This window comes from Verruconis gallopava (genome assembly GCF_000836295.1).
Source record: "Verruconis gallopava strain CBS 43764 unplaced genomic scaffold supercont1.34, whole genome shotgun sequence".
Lineage (NCBI taxonomy): Eukaryota > Fungi > Ascomycota > Dothideomycetes > Venturiales > Sympoventuriaceae > Verruconis > Verruconis gallopava.
The window spans coordinates 121,296-137,610 of NW_015622170.1; the positions used below are offsets into that span (position 1 = coordinate 121,296).

A 16,315-nucleotide genomic window follows, 5' to 3' on the forward strand; every position below is an offset into this window, starting at 1 on the left:
GCATGTCCAGAATTGGAGCAATGGACTCCAACATAATCCATCCAAACAAGAACAAGGAAATAGACACCGCACCGACTCTTGCCACGATGTGGATTACTATTAGAAAATATCTGCTCCTCAAAGCAGGCTGCCCTAGAGTTATTCTTTTACGGTATATATCTGGACTCATCTGCTCAACCAGCCTACTTTTAATGGCTAGGAGCAGCACCGAATATCCAAAGGATGTACAGAAGAATTTCAAAGTGAAATAAGAAAAGAATGCAGATCTTTTTCGCCGTGTACCAACCTCTCTTTTTGCTCCCCATCTTACGGGTATCAATTTTTATACTGAGGAGACATCGTTAAGCCTCCGTGTTAAATCACCAAAAAGCTAGAACAAACACATGTGTAGAAAGGAAGTCGTTCGTGTCGCTTAATCGTTCAGCCTGAACATCTTTCTCAGCGCGCCAAACTTCTTTTTTCGTCCTGTGCGGATGGAGTACACGGGCTCCGTATTGTCGAAGCTAAAGCCCACCTTCTTGATTGTCGGCGGACGGTCGTCGCCGTACACACTCTCCTCCACGGCAGTTCGTTCGCTGCCCACATAGTCCGCTGTTGAACGTCGTTTACCCACGTCTGGTCGCCGCATGGTGCGGGATCGAAGGGCCGTGCCCGGACCTTCTGCTGTGCTGGGACGCGTATCGTTGCCGACGTCGTTAGGGAGTGGCCAATTTGAGTCCTCCGAGATCAGTGGAAGGCCGGTCGGTGTCGAACGACGCAATAGTTTTGGCTTTTGGGTGGCGACATCATTGTCACGCGAAGGCGTCGGCGGTGTTGCGAGGCTTATCGGCGGAACGCTACTACTGCGCCGGTTACTACCGATACTAAGCCAGCTCAGACGTCGCTTCTGTAGGCGTGGACGGTCCGGAGTTGGTGCATGTACGCTGGACGCTAACCCTGCTTCTCCTTTGCGTAATGACCCAGAAGACAGGATTGAGTTGGGCCTGTTACCATTTGTCAAGGTAGTTGTTTTACCGTGGGCCGTGTCAACATCTTTTAAACTGGGCACTGGAGGAATCTTCTTCGGGCGTTCATTGTCGCTGTCTTCCAGGTCGGTCGAGTCTCCATCATCATCTCCAGCCTTGCGGGGAATGCCACGCACGGGTGCCAGAGACTTTCCCTGCTGCGTGTTGTCCAACTCATCGTCTGAATCTGCGAATCGACTGACGAAAGTGGATCGAGGGAGGTCGTCATCGTCGTCAGAGTCAGAATCAGCGGGGATTCGTGACTTGATGGCAGGAAGAGAGGGCGCAGTTACGTCTGAGGAGGGTAAAGTAGATAGCATTTCTTGCTCCTTTAGCTTTTTCGATCTCCCGAAGCCCAGCCGCGTTGGCGACTTGAGACGAGACTTCTTCGAATCCGGAGTACGCAAAGAAGTAGGTGACGTGCCAACCTCGGAGCCGCTTGTACGCATAGAAGGTCTCATTTTGGGGCTATCCATTGGTTGTCTCCCAACAGGCGACAGCGATCTCAAATTGAATCTGCCAGCCTTCTTTATCTTTGTCACCGGAGACTGGGGTCGTTGCTCCACTGGCACTGTTGTGCCAGTGTTCCGCATGCTCCTACGCATAGTCACGACACCGTTGCGTCGGGCAGGCGAGCTGACACGCTGTCTCCTGAACGAGCTGACCGACTCATCAGACCCTTGTCTCCGCAATGTTGGTGCAGGAGGCACCCCAGGTGCATTCTTCAGGACGGGCTTTGGGTTTGCAGGAGCACCACCGGCTGTTCTGGGACGCCCGTTCTGCGCAACATCCGCAGGTCTACTCTGTCCTTCCTGGCTCCATTTTGACATCTCCAAGCCGCTGCTGTGTCGACGCGTACTATCAGGCCTGACCTGAGGTGGTGATCCTCGCATTGAAGTTCTGAGCACACGCTGCTCACCACCGACACTACCCTTGGCCGCCGCTGAACTTTCTCGCACATTGTTCCGCATGGTCTTTTTCAACATTCGCGGAGCATCGTCATCACTGCTCATGGCCTGGTTCTGTCGCATGCTCGTGCGCAACTTTGTTTCCTTCTTCTGCCTGGGCGCAGTGGGACTCTCCTCGCTTATGAAAGCAATTGGAGATTCCAACTTTGGCTCTTGCCCAGATTTCTCCAACGTATGAGTCGGAGTAGCAGGTCTCGGCACCTCATCGACTTGCGAACTTTGCATGGCCTGTCTCTCCAACTCCTTCTTCTGTTGTTCATTCAGGCTTCTCCAATACGCAGTGGCTGCATCCCACTGAGCCGCCGTTGGTGAAGGTGGAACTTCTGCGCGCCGAAGTTCATCCTCGGATGCTTGTGGAGCATGTTTTGACAGAGAAAGACTAGGGACAGGCTCAGACTTCACGACAGGAGACGGAGAATCCACAATGGCATTCAAGCTGGCGAAGCCGCCCGGTCCTGACGGCAGATCTTCTTCGGCATCGCTCCATATTGAGCTTGAATCTGATTCAGTGTCCGACTCGCCATGGCTGAGCTGCGGGGTGGCAACAGTACTGCTTGGCCCTTGTTCCACCTGCGCTGGCATCGCAGTCCTTGTAGGCTCAGGCTCTAGATTTTCATCGTCCCAAGCAGCAGGAAACGATCCCGGCATTATGAATGCCTTCTTCTCTTCTTCAGTGTCTGCAGCTGGTGTTGCAGGTTGCACAACTATCGTAGGAGAGGCGATCGTAGATGTTGGCTGTGTTTGCAAATCGGTTTCCTGTCGCTGCGCTTTCGGAGATGGTTCCTTTACGTCAACGATCGAATGCTGTGCCGCAGACTGCTCTAGCAGCGCTCCGGGTGTACCGTTGGAAGCCGCGTGCTCATGTGAGATCTGAGCCATCTCTGCAGCCTCTGAGATTCCCTTCGGCGCCGGATCTTTCTCAGACGACATCGGCTCTGGCGTCGCAATGCTTGGTGATGTGTCGAATGATGACATTCGATCCGAGCTTTCGGACTGTGAATCGGATTCATAGCCAGTACCCTCAACGGTGGTAACTTCGGGTGCAAGCGGCAGATTCTCGTCACGCTGTCCGGAGCCTTTCCTTGCGAAGTCGTGAACGAGTATACCGCCGAGGCCATGATCTAAAGAATGGCCCAAGGGCTTCGACGTCGTCACAGGACTTCCAGTCCGCTCATCGTCAAGCTTGCGGCCTCTTACGCTTCCAAAGCTGGGTAACGCAGGTCGTGGAGCCATGATGTCGTTAAACTCCTCGTTGTCGTCTAAAGGATCCCTCGTCCTAGACGGCGATTGGCTTGCGTAACGTGAGCTTTGCAGACCAGCTGTCACGATGACGGGTGTCTCGTCGAAGCTGACTCTATTCGCCTTCTTTCTGGCAGCCGACGAGGTGATTCCTGCTGCTTCACTGCCAACTTCCGAGGAAGGCGCCGAGGCCATACGCACATCCGGTGAAGCTGTCCGTATGGAAGATGATGGTGAGTGCTTTAGCGCAGACTTAGCGGGTGAAACGGAGCGACCTGGCGGATGATGTTTGATCCCATTGAGAATCTCTGGCTTGGGAGAGAAATGAGCGGAACGTGTTGGGCTTGATGACAAGGCTCTGTGTCCCGTCGAGGCCTTTCCAGTACTTGCTGACCCATCCGCATCAGCTGGTGCATCAGCCATCGGCTGAATGACTGGTGCAGGAATTGGTTCCGGTGCAGTTATCGCGACAGCTTTCGGGGCATCAGTCGAAAGGGCAGGCTTCGGAGGCATGCCTTCCACCTTTTTCCGGGTGTTTGCACGCTCATGCTGACCCTCATATTCCGGGGCTTCGTCGATCAAAGACGGCTGTCTCGCCAAAAGAGACCCTGCGCGCGTCTTCGGGCCATCACCATGAGCAAACGAGACGTCACTGCCAGAATCAATGGATGATCTTCCACTTTCGCTCGCGGTGTAAGACGCCGTCGTCGCCGTTGTTGGGCTTCCGGGTTCTTGTGCTGACTGAGGAGAAGCAACCTCCCGGGGAGATTGCTCCACCGCTGTGCCTGTGAGATCCATGGTGCCCAGCTTAAGATGGCTGCCTTGGTTCCCGCCCGCAGAGAGGCGCTTCTTCTTCTTCTTCACCGGCTTATCTGCCACGCCCTGCAAGCCGACCTGAATGCCTGATACCTCATGTGCTGGTATTGTTACCGCAGACGTTGGTGTTATCGAGTCTGACGACTTTCTCGGCTGTCCCGTAGACACAACCGGACCAGCGAACCAGCCCGTCTTCCCCGCCCCTGGTGTTGGGGATGCTGTCTGAACAGGTGCCGTGGGGCTCTTCGGAGCGGGTGACATGGGCCGCGAAAAGTTGATGGATGAGCGTTGGGCCAGCTCAGCGTATTCGCTGACTCCAGGCAGCGTGGGTGCAGAGGCCAAAGCCCTCGGCGAGGTTGGCTGGGTCGATATGCGGTCCAGACTGACCCCTCTTCCGCCAGGCTTCGTGGGTGGAGGTGATTCTACTCGGAGTGAGGGTTTGGGTTCCAGGCTCGACGACCTTACCCTGCCCGAAGCTGATCGTTCCACGCCAGCGGGGAGAGGAGGGATGGGCGGCGTGCTAGTTTCACGGGTGACGCTGGCAGCCTTCCTACCGGGCGATGGCGACCTCAATTGCCGCTCCGTCAGCGACGCGCGTCGCTCGAGTGCCGGATGCGGACTTCCACCTGCGTGCGAACTGCTGGCGGATCCGCGGCGCTCCAGGCGCTTTGTTTGCACGTTTGCGACATTGGTGGGTGACTGCGGGTTGCTACGCAGGGCTGCGGCTGCAGCTGCCGCGGAGAGCGACGGGTTTGATTTTTGATTGCTTAGGAATGCGAGGGTGGCTGCTGAAGACGCGGCCGCGGACGCTTGGGGTGGACCACTGTGTCTGATAGCCGGCTGTGAACTTTGGTTAGCACAGTTGCACGCCACATCACCAACTCACAGGCAGACAGTGCACAACAACGCTGTACATTGGGACAGAAGACGGCAATGATGTAGGAGTTGGGCGGAGGGAAGCCGAGCATACCGCGTGCGCCGAGACCTTATTCCGGCGATGGAACATGATGGCGACAGATGCGATATTTGTGGTGTCAATGCCCGGTCGCCGGAAGGGCCTGCATAGCGGTTTCGCGACGAGAGCGCGAGGCGACTGCGAGGGGAGATGGGGGCGACGATGAAGATGGATGAGACGAAGGAGAGCGGACGCTGGCGGCAGCAGAACAAGCAGAAAAGCTCCAGGAGCCTTGGGAGGGCGAGCGAGAACGCACGGGCACCCACAGATGACGTCGCAGGCGGTGTCTGTGTACTCTAGCGAGCTCCACCCAACACCACAAACCACCAAAACAGCAAAGAATAAACGGCGCAGCTAAGTTAGCGAGACACCACTGATCGAGCCGGCACGTGCTGACTGCCAGAGTGCTTTGTTTGTGTCTGCAGCCGAAGCGAAGAAGGACGAGTGGCGAAGACGAGCACGAAGAGAGGGGAAGGCAGAGGAAAGACGTGATGATGACAACGCCATGCGGATGCCAGGTTGGAACGCAGCAGCTGGGCTGATTTTGGACTGCAGCGTCGCCCTGCGCTACCGAGTCTGCAGATCATCGACGTCCATGGACAAGACGAGATCCAAGTGCCCACGCGGCGGTTTGTTGTTGTCGCCAACCAGCCTGTGCGCTGAGACGAGCGCTGCTGCTGCTGCTGCTGCTGCTGCTGCTGCTGCTACGACTATTACTCAGAGAATCACGCAGCGGCACTGTGCATTGCGCTCGGCCTACAGGAATGCAACTACCTAGAGAGAATGCCTCGGAAGCTCATCGCCCTCAATCGCAGGCGGCGACAACACCATCCGTGGCATCTTGGCATCCACTGTGACGGTCATCAGCCCCGTGAAGAGAGAATGACAGCAGAGACGTGCTACGAACAGCCTGACTGCAGCTGAACCTGTTTTGTGTATTTATTTTCTTTCATTGTCGTTGCGTGTTTCATCATCGCCTATAACGATGCCGTCCAAATCTTTTCCTTTTCCAGATCGTTTGGCCCTTTGCTATGACGCCACGTTCCCGCGGACCGGGGAGACTGGAGATTCGGATCCTGGACGCAGACATGGCGCAGGCGGTGGGCAAAGACTCTGAAACGTCCACTGGAAATGCGCTCGTAATCGGACCGAACCCTATTCTCGACGTGTTATGACGCTGTGACCCGCTCTGCGAAACTGCCCTCCACACCCGCCATCATCTGTCCCAAGGGAGAGCCCGTCTTAACAAAAGTCTGATGTTGGCCACCTTTCGTTTTTCTCTCCCGTTCTTCCTCCTAGCAACAATGCAACGTCCCCTCCTTCTCGCCACGTCCTTCCTGTGGCAAGCACGCCACGAAGGTACCGCCAGTGGCCTGAGCGTGTGAACGAGATCCATCCAGATCTCAGCGCTCCACACGTCCTGACCTCCCTTGCTTTCCATGTAGGTACACAGCATCACGGTGTGCGGGGCCAACATGGGCCGCAGATCTCCAGGATAGCCGAGTCGCTCAAAAGGATGAGGCTCATTAATAAGCACGTGCTGCATGACTTGTACCGTTCGGATCAAACGACGTCGACAATCTTCACCAAACAGCATCTAAGCAGACTTGCCTTCTCGAGTATTGATTTTTACGTGATTCTTGATAACCCTACGTGGTCATACAACGACCATCCATTCATGCCTTTGTCGCCTAGCCGTGGTTTGCTGATCAGATCGTCGTTCCGAACAAAGGCCCCCATCATGGCCCACAGTAGCACCAGCGCCAGCACCAGAACCAGCCCGTTACCCCCACTCCCGTTACCCGACGGAATCGCCTCCAATTACGTCTCCTGCCCCATTGTCGACCTTACCTTCCACTATCTGGAGGCTGGTTACGATCCTTCTCGTTCCAAACCGCTGATCCTGCTCCTTCATGGCTACCCAGAGCTCGCCTTCTCCTGGCGCAAGATCATGCCCGCCCTCGCCTCGGCGGGCTACCACGTCGTTGCGCCAGACCAGCGGGGATTCGGACGCACGACCGGATGGGACGACCGGCCCTACGCCGAGTGCGACCTGTCCGGCTTTACCATGACACGGCTCGTGCGCGACATCGTCGTGTTCGTGTCCGCCCTGGGTCACAGGGAGGTGCACTGCGTGGTGGGCCACGACTTCGGCGCCGTAAGCGCGGGCTCGTGTGCGCTGTTCCGGCCGGACATATTCAAGGCACTGGTCCTGATGTCGCACCCGTGGAAGGCGATTCCCAACCCTCCTTTTGCAACGGCACGCCAGCGCGATCCGAGCGGCCACGACAGTTCGGGCATCGTGGGGACGGACGTGACGAGCGAGCTTGCCGCGCTTGATCCGCCGCGCAAGCATTACAAGTGGTACCACTCGTCCGCTCCCGCCGCGCAGGACATGCTCTCGGCGCCGCAAGGTCTGAAGGCCTTCCTGCGCGGATACTTCCACGTCAAGTCCGCCGATTACAGCCGCAACGACCCTCAGCCGCTCAAGGCGTGGACCGCCCAGGAGCTGGCCAAGATGCCGGAGTACTACATCATGCCGCGGGATCTAACCATGCCTCAGACCGTAGCCTCCATGATGGCCACCGAGGACGCCTCCAAAACCCTGCGTTGGCTGCCCGAACCCGACCTGGACGTGTACGTCCAGGAGTGGGGCCGCACCGGCTTCCAGGGCGGGCTGAACTGGTACCGCGCGCAGACGGACGCGAGGCAGTCCGCCGACGTGCTGCTCTTCACCGGCAAGACGATTGAGGTGCCGTGCAAGTTCGTGAGCGGCAGGCAGGACTGGGGCAACTACCAGCAGCCCGGGGCGATCGAGAAGATGGGCGACGTGTGCACGGATTTCCGGGGCGTCAAGTTCGTGGAGGGAGCGGGGCACTGGCCGCAGCAGGAGCAGCCAGCCGCGGTCGCGGAGGAGATTCTGGAGTTTGTGAAGGGGCTGTGAGCTGCAGGCTTGTAGGTGATGCGAGACAGGAGGCTACGAACGATGGGGCGATGGAGCGCACGGCTCGACGACGAGACCTTGGGCTGTGCGGTTTTCATACGGTCCACGAAACGACCCGCTGACAATCAGGGCTTTCTGGCAGCTATTGGGGGTGAAGCAACGGGGCAATGCATTCGGATTCGCAACGCAACAGCCGAGAAAGCGTTGGCTGAACAGCGCGGAGGATGGCAGGGTGAGAGGGAGAGAAGGAAGGGAAGGGAGGAGCACGAGATGAGCTCGCCCAAAGTGAAATATCTACGCATCGATTATGTAGCAAAGCATCTTGACGCAGACAGTCTTTCGAACCAGGGAGGGAGAAAGGGAGGAGGGGGGGTGGGGGAGGGAAACCGTCGTGGTTCTGCATCGTCGCTCCCCACCGCTCCAACCAAAACGAAGAAAGAAAGAAAGAAAAAGAGAGATTGAGCCCTGCTTCATCTATTGATCTAGACCGACGGAGTTGATTCCAGCGCGTGCCTGCTCGGCGCTTGCGTGCGTGCGACGGCGAATCTACCGGCTCGCGTTCGGCGGCGCGGTCGCCTGGTTGTCTGGGAGCCGCCTCCACCTGACCCTGATCAAGCGGTCCTGGCCGGCCACCTTCATCGTGCCCTTCAGGCTGAGGACGAGGTAGGTGCCGTCGGGCTCGTCGCGGATGGCGACGAGCCTCCTCTGCGTGTCGCCGACGAGGTAGGGCAGGCTCGACGTGCGCATGTGGTGAAGCAGCAGCGGGCCGGCGTCGTCGCCCTCCTCGTCCAGGTAGAACGGCCCCGTGTACGCGACGTAGTTCTTCCCCGCCCGCGCCCACTCGGCCTCGCTGCCCTTGGCCGTGTCGAACTTCGGCTGCCCTGGCGTCAGCAGCTGCGCCGACATGTACCCGTCCGGCGTATACATGATGATGCCCTTGGCGTCCGGTCCCATCGGGTACACCTTGTCGTCTTCGTCGTCCGGCAGATACGCGCAGTACTCTATCAGGTCCCACGCCCCGATGAGTCGATCCCTCAGTGACTTGGTCATCGTGTGCTGGTGGTGATGGTGGTGGTGGTGGTGATGGCTGCTGCTGCTGTGAACTCGAGTGGTGCGTAAGGCTTTCTGGCCTCGACGTAAGAACCAGCCATGTCCTTTAATTCGCCGTCCCTTTTTTATATATGAAAGAAAAAAAAATAATGTTGCGCGCGCGGATGTCTTGCGCTCAGCCGGATCGTCGCCCCCAGAAAGCCGAGTCCCCCGCACGCCCGCAAGTGGAGTTTGGACGACAAACAGCTGTCGAATGACGCCAAAGTATATGTCCTCGGATATGTACGTCTGTCTATCTGGGAGGCGTGTAGGCTGACTGAGAGGAGGAATTTCCCGGTCGTCCCAAGAGTTGTGGAATTTTCACACCAGTTCGGCGCACATTACCCCTGGTCAATGAGGTCTGTCAGATTCGGTGTAAAGCTCTCTCCATGCTGGAGCAAGCTAATTGCCGTGCTTCAAGATATGAATGGAAAATTTCGACTATCTATCAATTCTTAAATTAAGATGAGCATGACTTTTTTTTTCACACTTTCCTGCCAATCCGTTTTCGTCGGTCTTCGCAAGGCGTCAATGATTCGTTCAAGAACGTGTCGGCATCATATTTGCGTCTCCTTCATATCATTTGCTGCGGCAGGACCTCAATCTCCGTCCCGCATGGACTGTGTGACAGCCAAGACAGATTCAAGGTGCATCAAACAAGACAAACAACAGGAGGGGGTGACAAAGTTGATCTCACCATAGCCGCTCCATCTTGACCCTATCTCTCCAGTCGATGATGACCTTCATACGTTCTCGACTGCCCACATACTCGACGAGATGCCGTACGCCAGGTGCATAGAATTTGGATTCGCCAGGCGGTCTCATGTTCGCTAGGCGCTCCCGTTCCTCCTTCCGGATGGCCTCAGCAACGGGGTCCGGTCTCGCCTCGGCCTCCTGCGCTGTCAACACCGGGTTTTGCCTGTCCCTCTCCCGCCGCGTGACTAGACCCAGTGGTCCCCAAACGTACTTGTCCTGCTTGGAAATCGACGTCATGATCGAGCCGCTGGTTGAATCCTGCCGCTTACGGTAGTATAGGTAAAAGCCCAAGATCACCAGTCCGGAGAGCGGGAGCAGTGTGCAAAGCGACGCAACAAGAGCAGTAGGAAACGGTGGGGGCTTTGCTATCATGATGCCACCTGTGCTAGCGGACTGAAATGTGGTCGTAGATGAGGGCATCGTAGACAGGGATAACGTGACAGGAGCGGGCCCCGAAGTTAACGTAGTCGTCATGGAAGACAAAGACTGATGCTTCGTCGAGGACGTGACCAGTGTTGTCGGAGCGATGGTGTTAGCGTACGCTACAGCCTGCGGTCAGCTTCGCAGACGATCAACAAGTCAAGGGCACAAACTCCTGGTCAACGTTATTTGGATGACGTCCACCGAGATGGTGGTCTCTGGGGTAGGGTCTCGCTTCGCGAGAGCAGGCTGTTGTCCATGATGTCTCTCTTCCCAGGGCCTCGATCGTCGCCTCGCTTGAAGCGGGATCGCCAAATCCTGTCCAGCTATCGTGATATGCTTCCCTGAACCTTGTGGGCCGCTTTCCATGGAGTGTTGGCTACCAGCGGACTGATTAGACATTATCATAAAGGTAAGACGAGGAGGTCCTCAGCGCGGAAGGTAGGGAAAGAGCACGCACAAAGGTATCGAAAGTCAGAAGATCAAACACGCGACGCAGACTCTCATGTGGTGACGCGTGAACCCATATAATCGATCCCGCACCATTCGACCGCCCAAAACGAAGGTCACAAGTATCTCAAATCCCCAACCCACGCACCTGGGATACCCGATTCAAGCGCTGTCCTATAATTGGGTTCCAAGGGGAGAGAAAAAGAAAGAGAGAGGCAAAAGCGGTCCAAAAAAAGGAAAAAGAGAAGACGAGAGATCGCGCAATGCGTCCAGCGCAAGATCGAAAATCCCTGGTGGGCTCCAAAAAGCACACACGACTAACACAGGGCCATCCGCATCCTCGCGAACAGAAGGGCAGCAAGAAGGAGTTTTGGCGAAGGGACGATGTGCGCCTCTCTTGTTCGGGTCCTCGTCATGTCTTACAGCCCTAATGCTGGCTCCGATCCATCGAAGCCTTGCCGATGGGATCGAGCAGGGGTCTCGGGCTTTATCGCGCACGGATGACGACGAGCCCGTCTGTGGCTGCGCACAATAGGAGCCTTTTGACGCAAAACGTTGTGATGGGCGTTCATTCCAGTGCATGAGAGCATGTTTCCATTTCATTTGCTTCTCCTTTCCCTTCGGCGAGCGCTCTCGAGCCCGGCAGACGTCTAGCTGAGACAGGAACCCCGGCCGCAAAACTGCGTACGCGAAACATTCGGTGCGCACGCTGCGGGGTCTGCAGGTCGATAGAGAAGAGGAATGCCGGTGAGCTCGTGCCTTTCGGCTGCGCGTGGTGCTATATGTGAAATTTTCGCATGCCCAACGTATCGCATTTTACGCCGCGCGAACAAAATGGGGAATATAGGGACTCGTCGAGTAGGGATACACGTTCAAACAGGGGATGCCACATCGTCCAAGTTAAGCCCCACAACAGGTGTACCCAACAATCCATGCTCTTTCTGGCGCCAATAATGCGGCGCACGATCACATTAAAGGTGAGAAAGGTCAGCCACGGACAGCGTTATGGATGAACCAGATATGAGAGTTTCGATTCAAATGTAGGTAATCCATGCAGGGGATCCACCATCCTCACACCCGACCAAACGGAAACATCATGCCCCTCCCCTTTAAACGAGACGGCAAAGCAGAAGGCTTCGTGCCCTAATAAGGTGCTCCGAGGCCATGTGAGTTGTCTATAATCTAACATCATTTCCAAGCAAGTCTTTCAGATCCGCGTTTGTCGCCGGTCTGTTGGCAAAATAGCAAGCAAAATCCATCGTTTCCCAACCCTGGTCTCCAGCCAGAAGGACATTGTCACTTCAGTTAGCAGATTCAGCGCTCTGAACGGCCTGCTCGCTGCTTGTGCTTTTCTTCTCATCTTGCACAGCTCCTTCTTCCGTCGCCGTCTTCCTGCTAAACATGCCTGCCCTCCGCTCGTACCCTTCGCGGAAGCAGTAGCCCGGGTGGAAGAGGTTTAGCGCAAGGACGCCGGCAGCGACAATGCTGCCTTCCAGCCCGATGAAATAGCTCTGCGTGCTGATCAGACGGCCCTTCCAGCCGTCACTCAACTCGGCAACGCGATAAACACTTCGAGTGAAGATGCATAAAGTTGCAAAGGTCAGTGCGACCAAGAATCCCTGAAACAGCTTGCTTGCGCGCAGCTTCGCGTGCTTGGGGTCTAGCGCTCCCTCCCGGCCGAGACTGTGAACGCGCCGAAACGTCTTGATGGCAAAGTCCAAGCTGAGCAGGATGAAGAGCAGAAGTGTGAAGACCTGAAAGGAAAGACCGGCAATCATGATATTGTTGCCTGTGGTGGCGTTCCTGCCAGCATGCGTCTCGGCACTGGCAAGGCCACCGCCCGCAGCCTGGAGCACGAGTGAGAAGACGTCGCAGGGTATGAAGATGCGCGGGTACATCTTGGCCGGAATGTGCGAGTTGTCCTCGCCAAAGGTGGTCACGATGCGGGACAGGCAGAAGTAGAGGCCGGCGGCGTAGAAGGCCGGGGCGATAGTCAGGCACACAATCTGGATGAGAAATCCATTCTGAACGGAGGCATTCTTGTCAGCGAAAAAGATGTTTCAAAAGAGTCGGGGAGGCACTAATGCAGAAGCAGCGCTAGCATGCCAATTCCAAAGTGTAGATCTTAAGGACATACCTCGCTAAACGGATTGCTGTGAGACATGATACGGCCGATGTAGCCTATCACCTCCAGAATACTTCCGCAGATCATTGCAATGCTGAAACCAACAAAGCGTCTGCTTGTGAAGGCCTGCACGACGAACAGAAGTAACGAAAATGCGAATAGGGCAGTGAAGAGGCCATTAGCGGCCAAGGATGGGATGTAAGCCCAATAGGACAGGCCGAGCGAGCATGTCTCGAGCGTGCAAGCCAGACGACAGGCCTTGCGGATGTCGAAGTTAAGAGAGAAGCATTCTGGAGGAGCGGTATAGTTGTGCGGGTTGGGAAGGGACATTCTATTGTTGCAAGAACGGAGCCAACTCCGCAGCCCTGTGTTTGAAAGTGGCTTTGCTAGGTTGGTCCGGCCTCAACGAATGCCACTGCAGTACAGGTAAGTCGAAAAATGATAAATATTCCTATGCAGGAACAGCCGGGCGCAGGTTTGCTGGCTTGACGGAGGATGCCGTGGGGGTTGATCGCTGGCGCAAGGGGCCTGAGTAGCGCCAAGAAGGAAACGGATGCTCGAGGAAGCTAACAAAACGCTCTGAATGAGATCCAAGCCGGGTGACCAAGGCGATTTCGAAGACGGAGATAAACGGAACCAATAATACAGGGTGGATGAAGACCAAAAGGCAATTAATGAGATCGAACTGAAGGAGGGGGAAGAGTGGAGGACAAGCAGCGCGTGGAAAAATGGAGCGGACACGGGCGTGATTAAGAGTCGCGGTAGTGAGCCTTTCGCCAAAGCAACGGCCGTGAAATCGTCCGCCTCGCTTAGTGCTGCCGTCTCCATAATTTTTTCCCACCTTGCAAAAAGCCTTTCATCGGCCCAGCACTTGTCATCGCCAAGGCCCAATTCAGCATCCTTTCAATTCATCAAGCTCTTGATTGGCCATTCGCTATTGAGCGTGCAAGGCTAAAAGGGTAGCCAGATGGGTGGACACGAGGCTGATACGAGATGAACGAGCCGGCCCAAGCAAATGCAGACGGTCTGAACATGACGGAGATTAAAAAGAAAACTATGAACCAAACACCGTCGCTGCGTGCAACCGAAATGTTATATTTCCGTATGTGTATACGTTATGTGCGCGAATGTGTGTGGTTTTTGGCTGTGTCCCAAGACTCATTTGCTGACGAAAAGATGGATCTCTCACACGGTACAAATGCATAGCAATCATTGAAAGCAGAAATCGTGAACGTCGTGCATCATGGCGTCGAGACACTTTTGATTTTGCTCATGTCCTGTAGGCGTCAAACTCATCTTGTCTCCCGTTGGGCTCACGGAGCAATTTCAAATCCCTTGCCCCGTTGTGCTTTGGCTTAGCTCGGGCCTGCGCACATGAGAAGCCCTGGCAGCACCATCAAGCGTCGAGCGCAACCTCCACAAGTCTCCAAGACAAAAGTGTATGTGATGCGGAAACTTGCTTGACGAATGTTCGAGTCTCCCGTGTTTCCAAGTGGGATTGCAAAGTACGGGTTCGCCTTTGATTCAATCCTGCTGAATCTTTCCCAACCCACCATCCATTCATCCCTTTCGGCTTCGTCTGGCAGCCGCATCAGCGCCAGAACTTGTTGCGGTAGCCGTTGCTTTCGCCCTACTTGACGCCGTGGGTGCGTCAAATCTTCGTCTCGTCGCTGTTCTTGCTTCCGGTGCTGGCCCTGTGCCGTCAGCCTTGCGCTTTGTGCCTCGCGTTTCTCTCGTCTGCACCACTCTCTGCGCTGCATCTGCTGATTCTTCGGTTGGCCCAACTTTTTCTGGGGGCGAGGTAGACGGCTTTCCGTAGCTGGATTCAGGAGTTGGGAGATCGGGCGCGTCGCCGTGTTTCTCTTGTGTCTGCTCCCTCTGCGCAGCCTTCTCCTTGGCCTGCCTTTGCACCCATCCTACAAACCCATTCTCGCCCTCGCCCTCCTCCGCCTCTTCCTTTTCACGGAGCTGTTCCACTCCAGAGTCAGCCTGGCCCTTTTTCCCTCCTCCGCCAAGAATTTGATCTGTGAAAACATCCAAGATGTCCTCGTTGGTCTCTCCTCTCCCACCCGCACCTGCAAACAGCTTCATCGCCATACCCGTAAGCGTTTGTTCGTCAATTCCGTTAGTGTTGATGCCTGCTGCCGCGAGATTCTTCTTGATCGCCATCTTGAGTGCATCCGGATCGAGCTCCATCAACCCATTTTGATCTTTTACGTCATCCTCATCATCCTCATCTTCGTCATCCCACGCCGACTCGTCGCTCTCATGCTCTCCAGTCCTCCTTGCACATTCAAGCAATGCACGAGCCTCCTCTATATTATCATCGTCATCGCCTTCCTCAGAGTCTTCCTCGTCGTCGTCAGGAGCGTCATGCACCTCTTCCAACTCGACCGCCGGCCTCTTCGATGTCCACATGGGGGTGTTCTGAAATGTCTCGCGCCAATCTTTAAACAAAGCCTCGGATGGCAGTGGTTTCGTGTCGACGACGCGCATTTCCTGAGGCTCGTATCTCTGCTCAACCGCTCGCTTGATCATCACCACGGGTGCAAGCTCATCCAAAGGCTGTACTCTGCCGGTCGACCGCACCGCAAGCACTTTCCGCCTCTTGCTCGGTGTCGGCGCTTTTGCATTTCGTTGCTGCTCGGCCCGCTTCCGCTTCTTTGCTCTCATCGCCCTTGAGTCGTGCTGCCGCTGCCGTATCTCGTCGCCATCCGAGGCGTAGTCAATGTCCATCCAGTAGTCGTACTGCCACAAGTCTGCGTCAAAATCGTCGTCATCATTTGTAGGCGGTGGCGACGGCACGACATGTTCGGCGAGGTCGTCGGCCTCGATATATGTGTCCTCGACATAGTCAAATGTTTCTTCGCCGAGAAGGTCGTCCAAGTCTTCGTATGACATGGTGAATCGCTCATGGAAGAGTGAAAAAGTCTGGATACGTCTCGGAGAAGCGTTGCAGGGTCCCGAGACCAAGTGTGCTAAGCGTTTGCAGATCCCCCAGTCCGACTGCGCATACAATGGTTCCTGATAATGAGTTTATCCAAAACGCAAAACACTGTACAGCTGTCGTCGACGGGGCTGGCTTGGCTTGGGCGTATCAGATTTACGTACGCATCTATACTGACGCGTCCAAATGATTGGCCGTCTAAGTTGCAGCAAAGTAACGACCGGGAGGAAAGACGGCAACGTTGCACAGTGGACGACAGGACATTCGTTCCCTGCAAAGGGAAGACATGCAAGAGAGACAAGGTGAAGTCTAGGTTGGTTTGCACCCAAGCTTCGGGCAAGAATTACATGGTTCACGACTCCAGTCTAGGGATTTCAACCGCAAGCGCAAAGGATTCACGAGGAGGGCAGTAGGCACTGGCCGCCAAGGTCCGGCCAGCTGCGCATCTGGATCCTTCGCCCGGCACATCGAAGCCAACCTAAACAGGTCTTATGCTGAATTTGACCTCTGCTCTTCGCTCGTCTGTGAGCTTGAACCCTTGACATGGCAGGGACTGAGTCTTTGGCGTATATTGCCATGGGTTACAAACTCGTCATGAGAAA

At 55.7% G+C, this 16,315-nt stretch overlaps 6 protein-coding genes across 6 annotated transcripts; 1 reads left to right on the top strand and 5 right to left on the bottom strand.

The window, feature by feature from the left end:
* Nucleotides 1-69: 69 nt before the first annotated feature.
* Nucleotides 70-5,166, bottom strand: PV09_07919 (uncharacterized protein). The gene is made up of 2 exons (XM_016361752.1): nt 4,998-5,166; nt 70-4,867 (listed from the first exon to the last, which is right to left on the bottom strand). Exons 1-2 carry the CDS (start codon nt 5,031-5,033, stop codon nt 413-415), a joined length of 4,491 nt encoding a protein of 1,496 aa, XP_016210434.1. The 5' UTR covers nt 5,034-5,166; the 3' UTR covers nt 70-412.
* A 1,110-nt stretch (nt 5,167-6,276) lies between these two features.
* PV09_07920 (uncharacterized protein) lies at nt 6,277-8,275 on the top strand. Its single transcript, XM_016361753.1, has 2 exons — nt 6,277-6,423; nt 6,469-8,275. The coding sequence occupies exon 2, from the start codon at nt 6,499-6,501 to the stop codon at nt 7,924-7,926; it is 1,428 nt and encodes a 475-aa protein (XP_016210435.1). The 5' UTR covers nt 6,277-6,423; nt 6,469-6,498; the 3' UTR covers nt 7,927-8,275.
* A 197-nt stretch (nt 8,276-8,472) lies between these two features.
* PV09_07921 (uncharacterized protein) lies at nt 8,473-9,092 on the bottom strand (the record flags this gene model as incomplete). Its single annotated transcript, XM_016361754.1, has 1 exon — nt 8,473-9,092. The coding sequence occupies exon 1, from the start codon at nt 8,974-8,976 to the stop codon at nt 8,473-8,475; it is 504 nt and encodes a 167-aa protein (XP_016210436.1). The 5' UTR covers nt 8,977-9,092.
* A 400-nt stretch (nt 9,093-9,492) lies between these two features.
* Nucleotides 9,493-11,041, bottom strand: PV09_07922 (uncharacterized protein). Its single transcript, XM_016361755.1, has 3 exons — nt 10,652-11,041; nt 10,365-10,570; nt 9,493-10,313 (listed from the first exon to the last, which is right to left on the bottom strand). Exons 2-3 carry the CDS (start codon nt 10,558-10,560, stop codon nt 9,709-9,711), a joined length of 801 nt encoding a protein of 266 aa, XP_016210437.1. The 5' UTR covers nt 10,561-10,570; nt 10,652-11,041; the 3' UTR covers nt 9,493-9,708.
* A 603-nt stretch (nt 11,042-11,644) lies between these two features.
* Nucleotides 11,645-13,521, bottom strand: PV09_07923 (uncharacterized protein). The gene is made up of 2 exons (XM_016361756.1): nt 12,779-13,521; nt 11,645-12,665 (listed from the first exon to the last, which is right to left on the bottom strand). The coding sequence occupies exons 1-2, from the start codon at nt 13,094-13,096 to the stop codon at nt 11,943-11,945; spliced, it is 1,041 nt and encodes a 346-aa protein (XP_016210438.1). The 5' UTR covers nt 13,097-13,521; the 3' UTR covers nt 11,645-11,942.
* Nucleotides 13,522-13,871: 350 nt separating this feature from the next.
* On the bottom strand, nt 13,872-16,070 carry PV09_07924 (uncharacterized protein). Its single transcript, XM_016361757.1, has one exon. The coding sequence runs from the start codon at nt 15,665-15,667 to the stop codon at nt 14,327-14,329; it is 1,341 nt and encodes a 446-aa protein (XP_016210439.1). The 5' UTR covers nt 15,668-16,070; the 3' UTR covers nt 13,872-14,326.
* Nucleotides 16,071-16,315: the final 245 nt, after the last annotated feature.

What these genes read in the sequence shown, in the direction of transcription:
- PV09_07919 (XM_016361752.1), bottom strand. Translation starts at nt 5,033, where the DNA reads ATGTTCCATCGCCGGAATAAGGTCTCGGCGCACGCG. An exon ending in ATAAGGTCTCGGCGCACGCG is followed by an intron (nt 4,868 to 4,997) that starts GTATGCTCGGCT and finishes CAAAGTTCACAG; the next exon opens with CCGGCTATCAGACACAGTGG.
- PV09_07922 (XM_016361755.1), bottom strand. Translation starts at nt 10,560, where the DNA reads ATGGAAAGCGGCCCACAAGGTTCAGGGAAGCATATCACGATAGCTGGA. An exon ending in CCAAATAACGTTGACCAGGA is followed by an intron (nt 10,314 to 10,364) that starts GTTTGTGCCCTT and finishes CGCAGGCTGTAG; the next exon opens with CGTACGCTAACACCATCGCT.
- PV09_07923 (XM_016361756.1), bottom strand. Translation starts at nt 13,096, where the DNA reads ATGTCCCTTCCCAACCCGCACAACTATACCGCTCCTCCAGAATGCTTC. An exon ending in ACAGCAATCCGTTTAGCGAG is followed by an intron (nt 12,666 to 12,778) that starts GTATGTCCTTAA and finishes GCCTCCGTTCAG; the next exon opens with AATGGATTTCTCATCCAGAT.
- PV09_07920 (XM_016361753.1), top strand. Translation starts at nt 6,499, where the DNA reads ATGAGGCTCATTAATAAGCACGTGCTGCATGACTTGTACCGTTCGGAT.
- PV09_07924 (XM_016361757.1), bottom strand. Translation starts at nt 15,667, where the DNA reads ATGTCATACGAAGACTTGGACGACCTTCTCGGCGAAGAAACATTTGAC.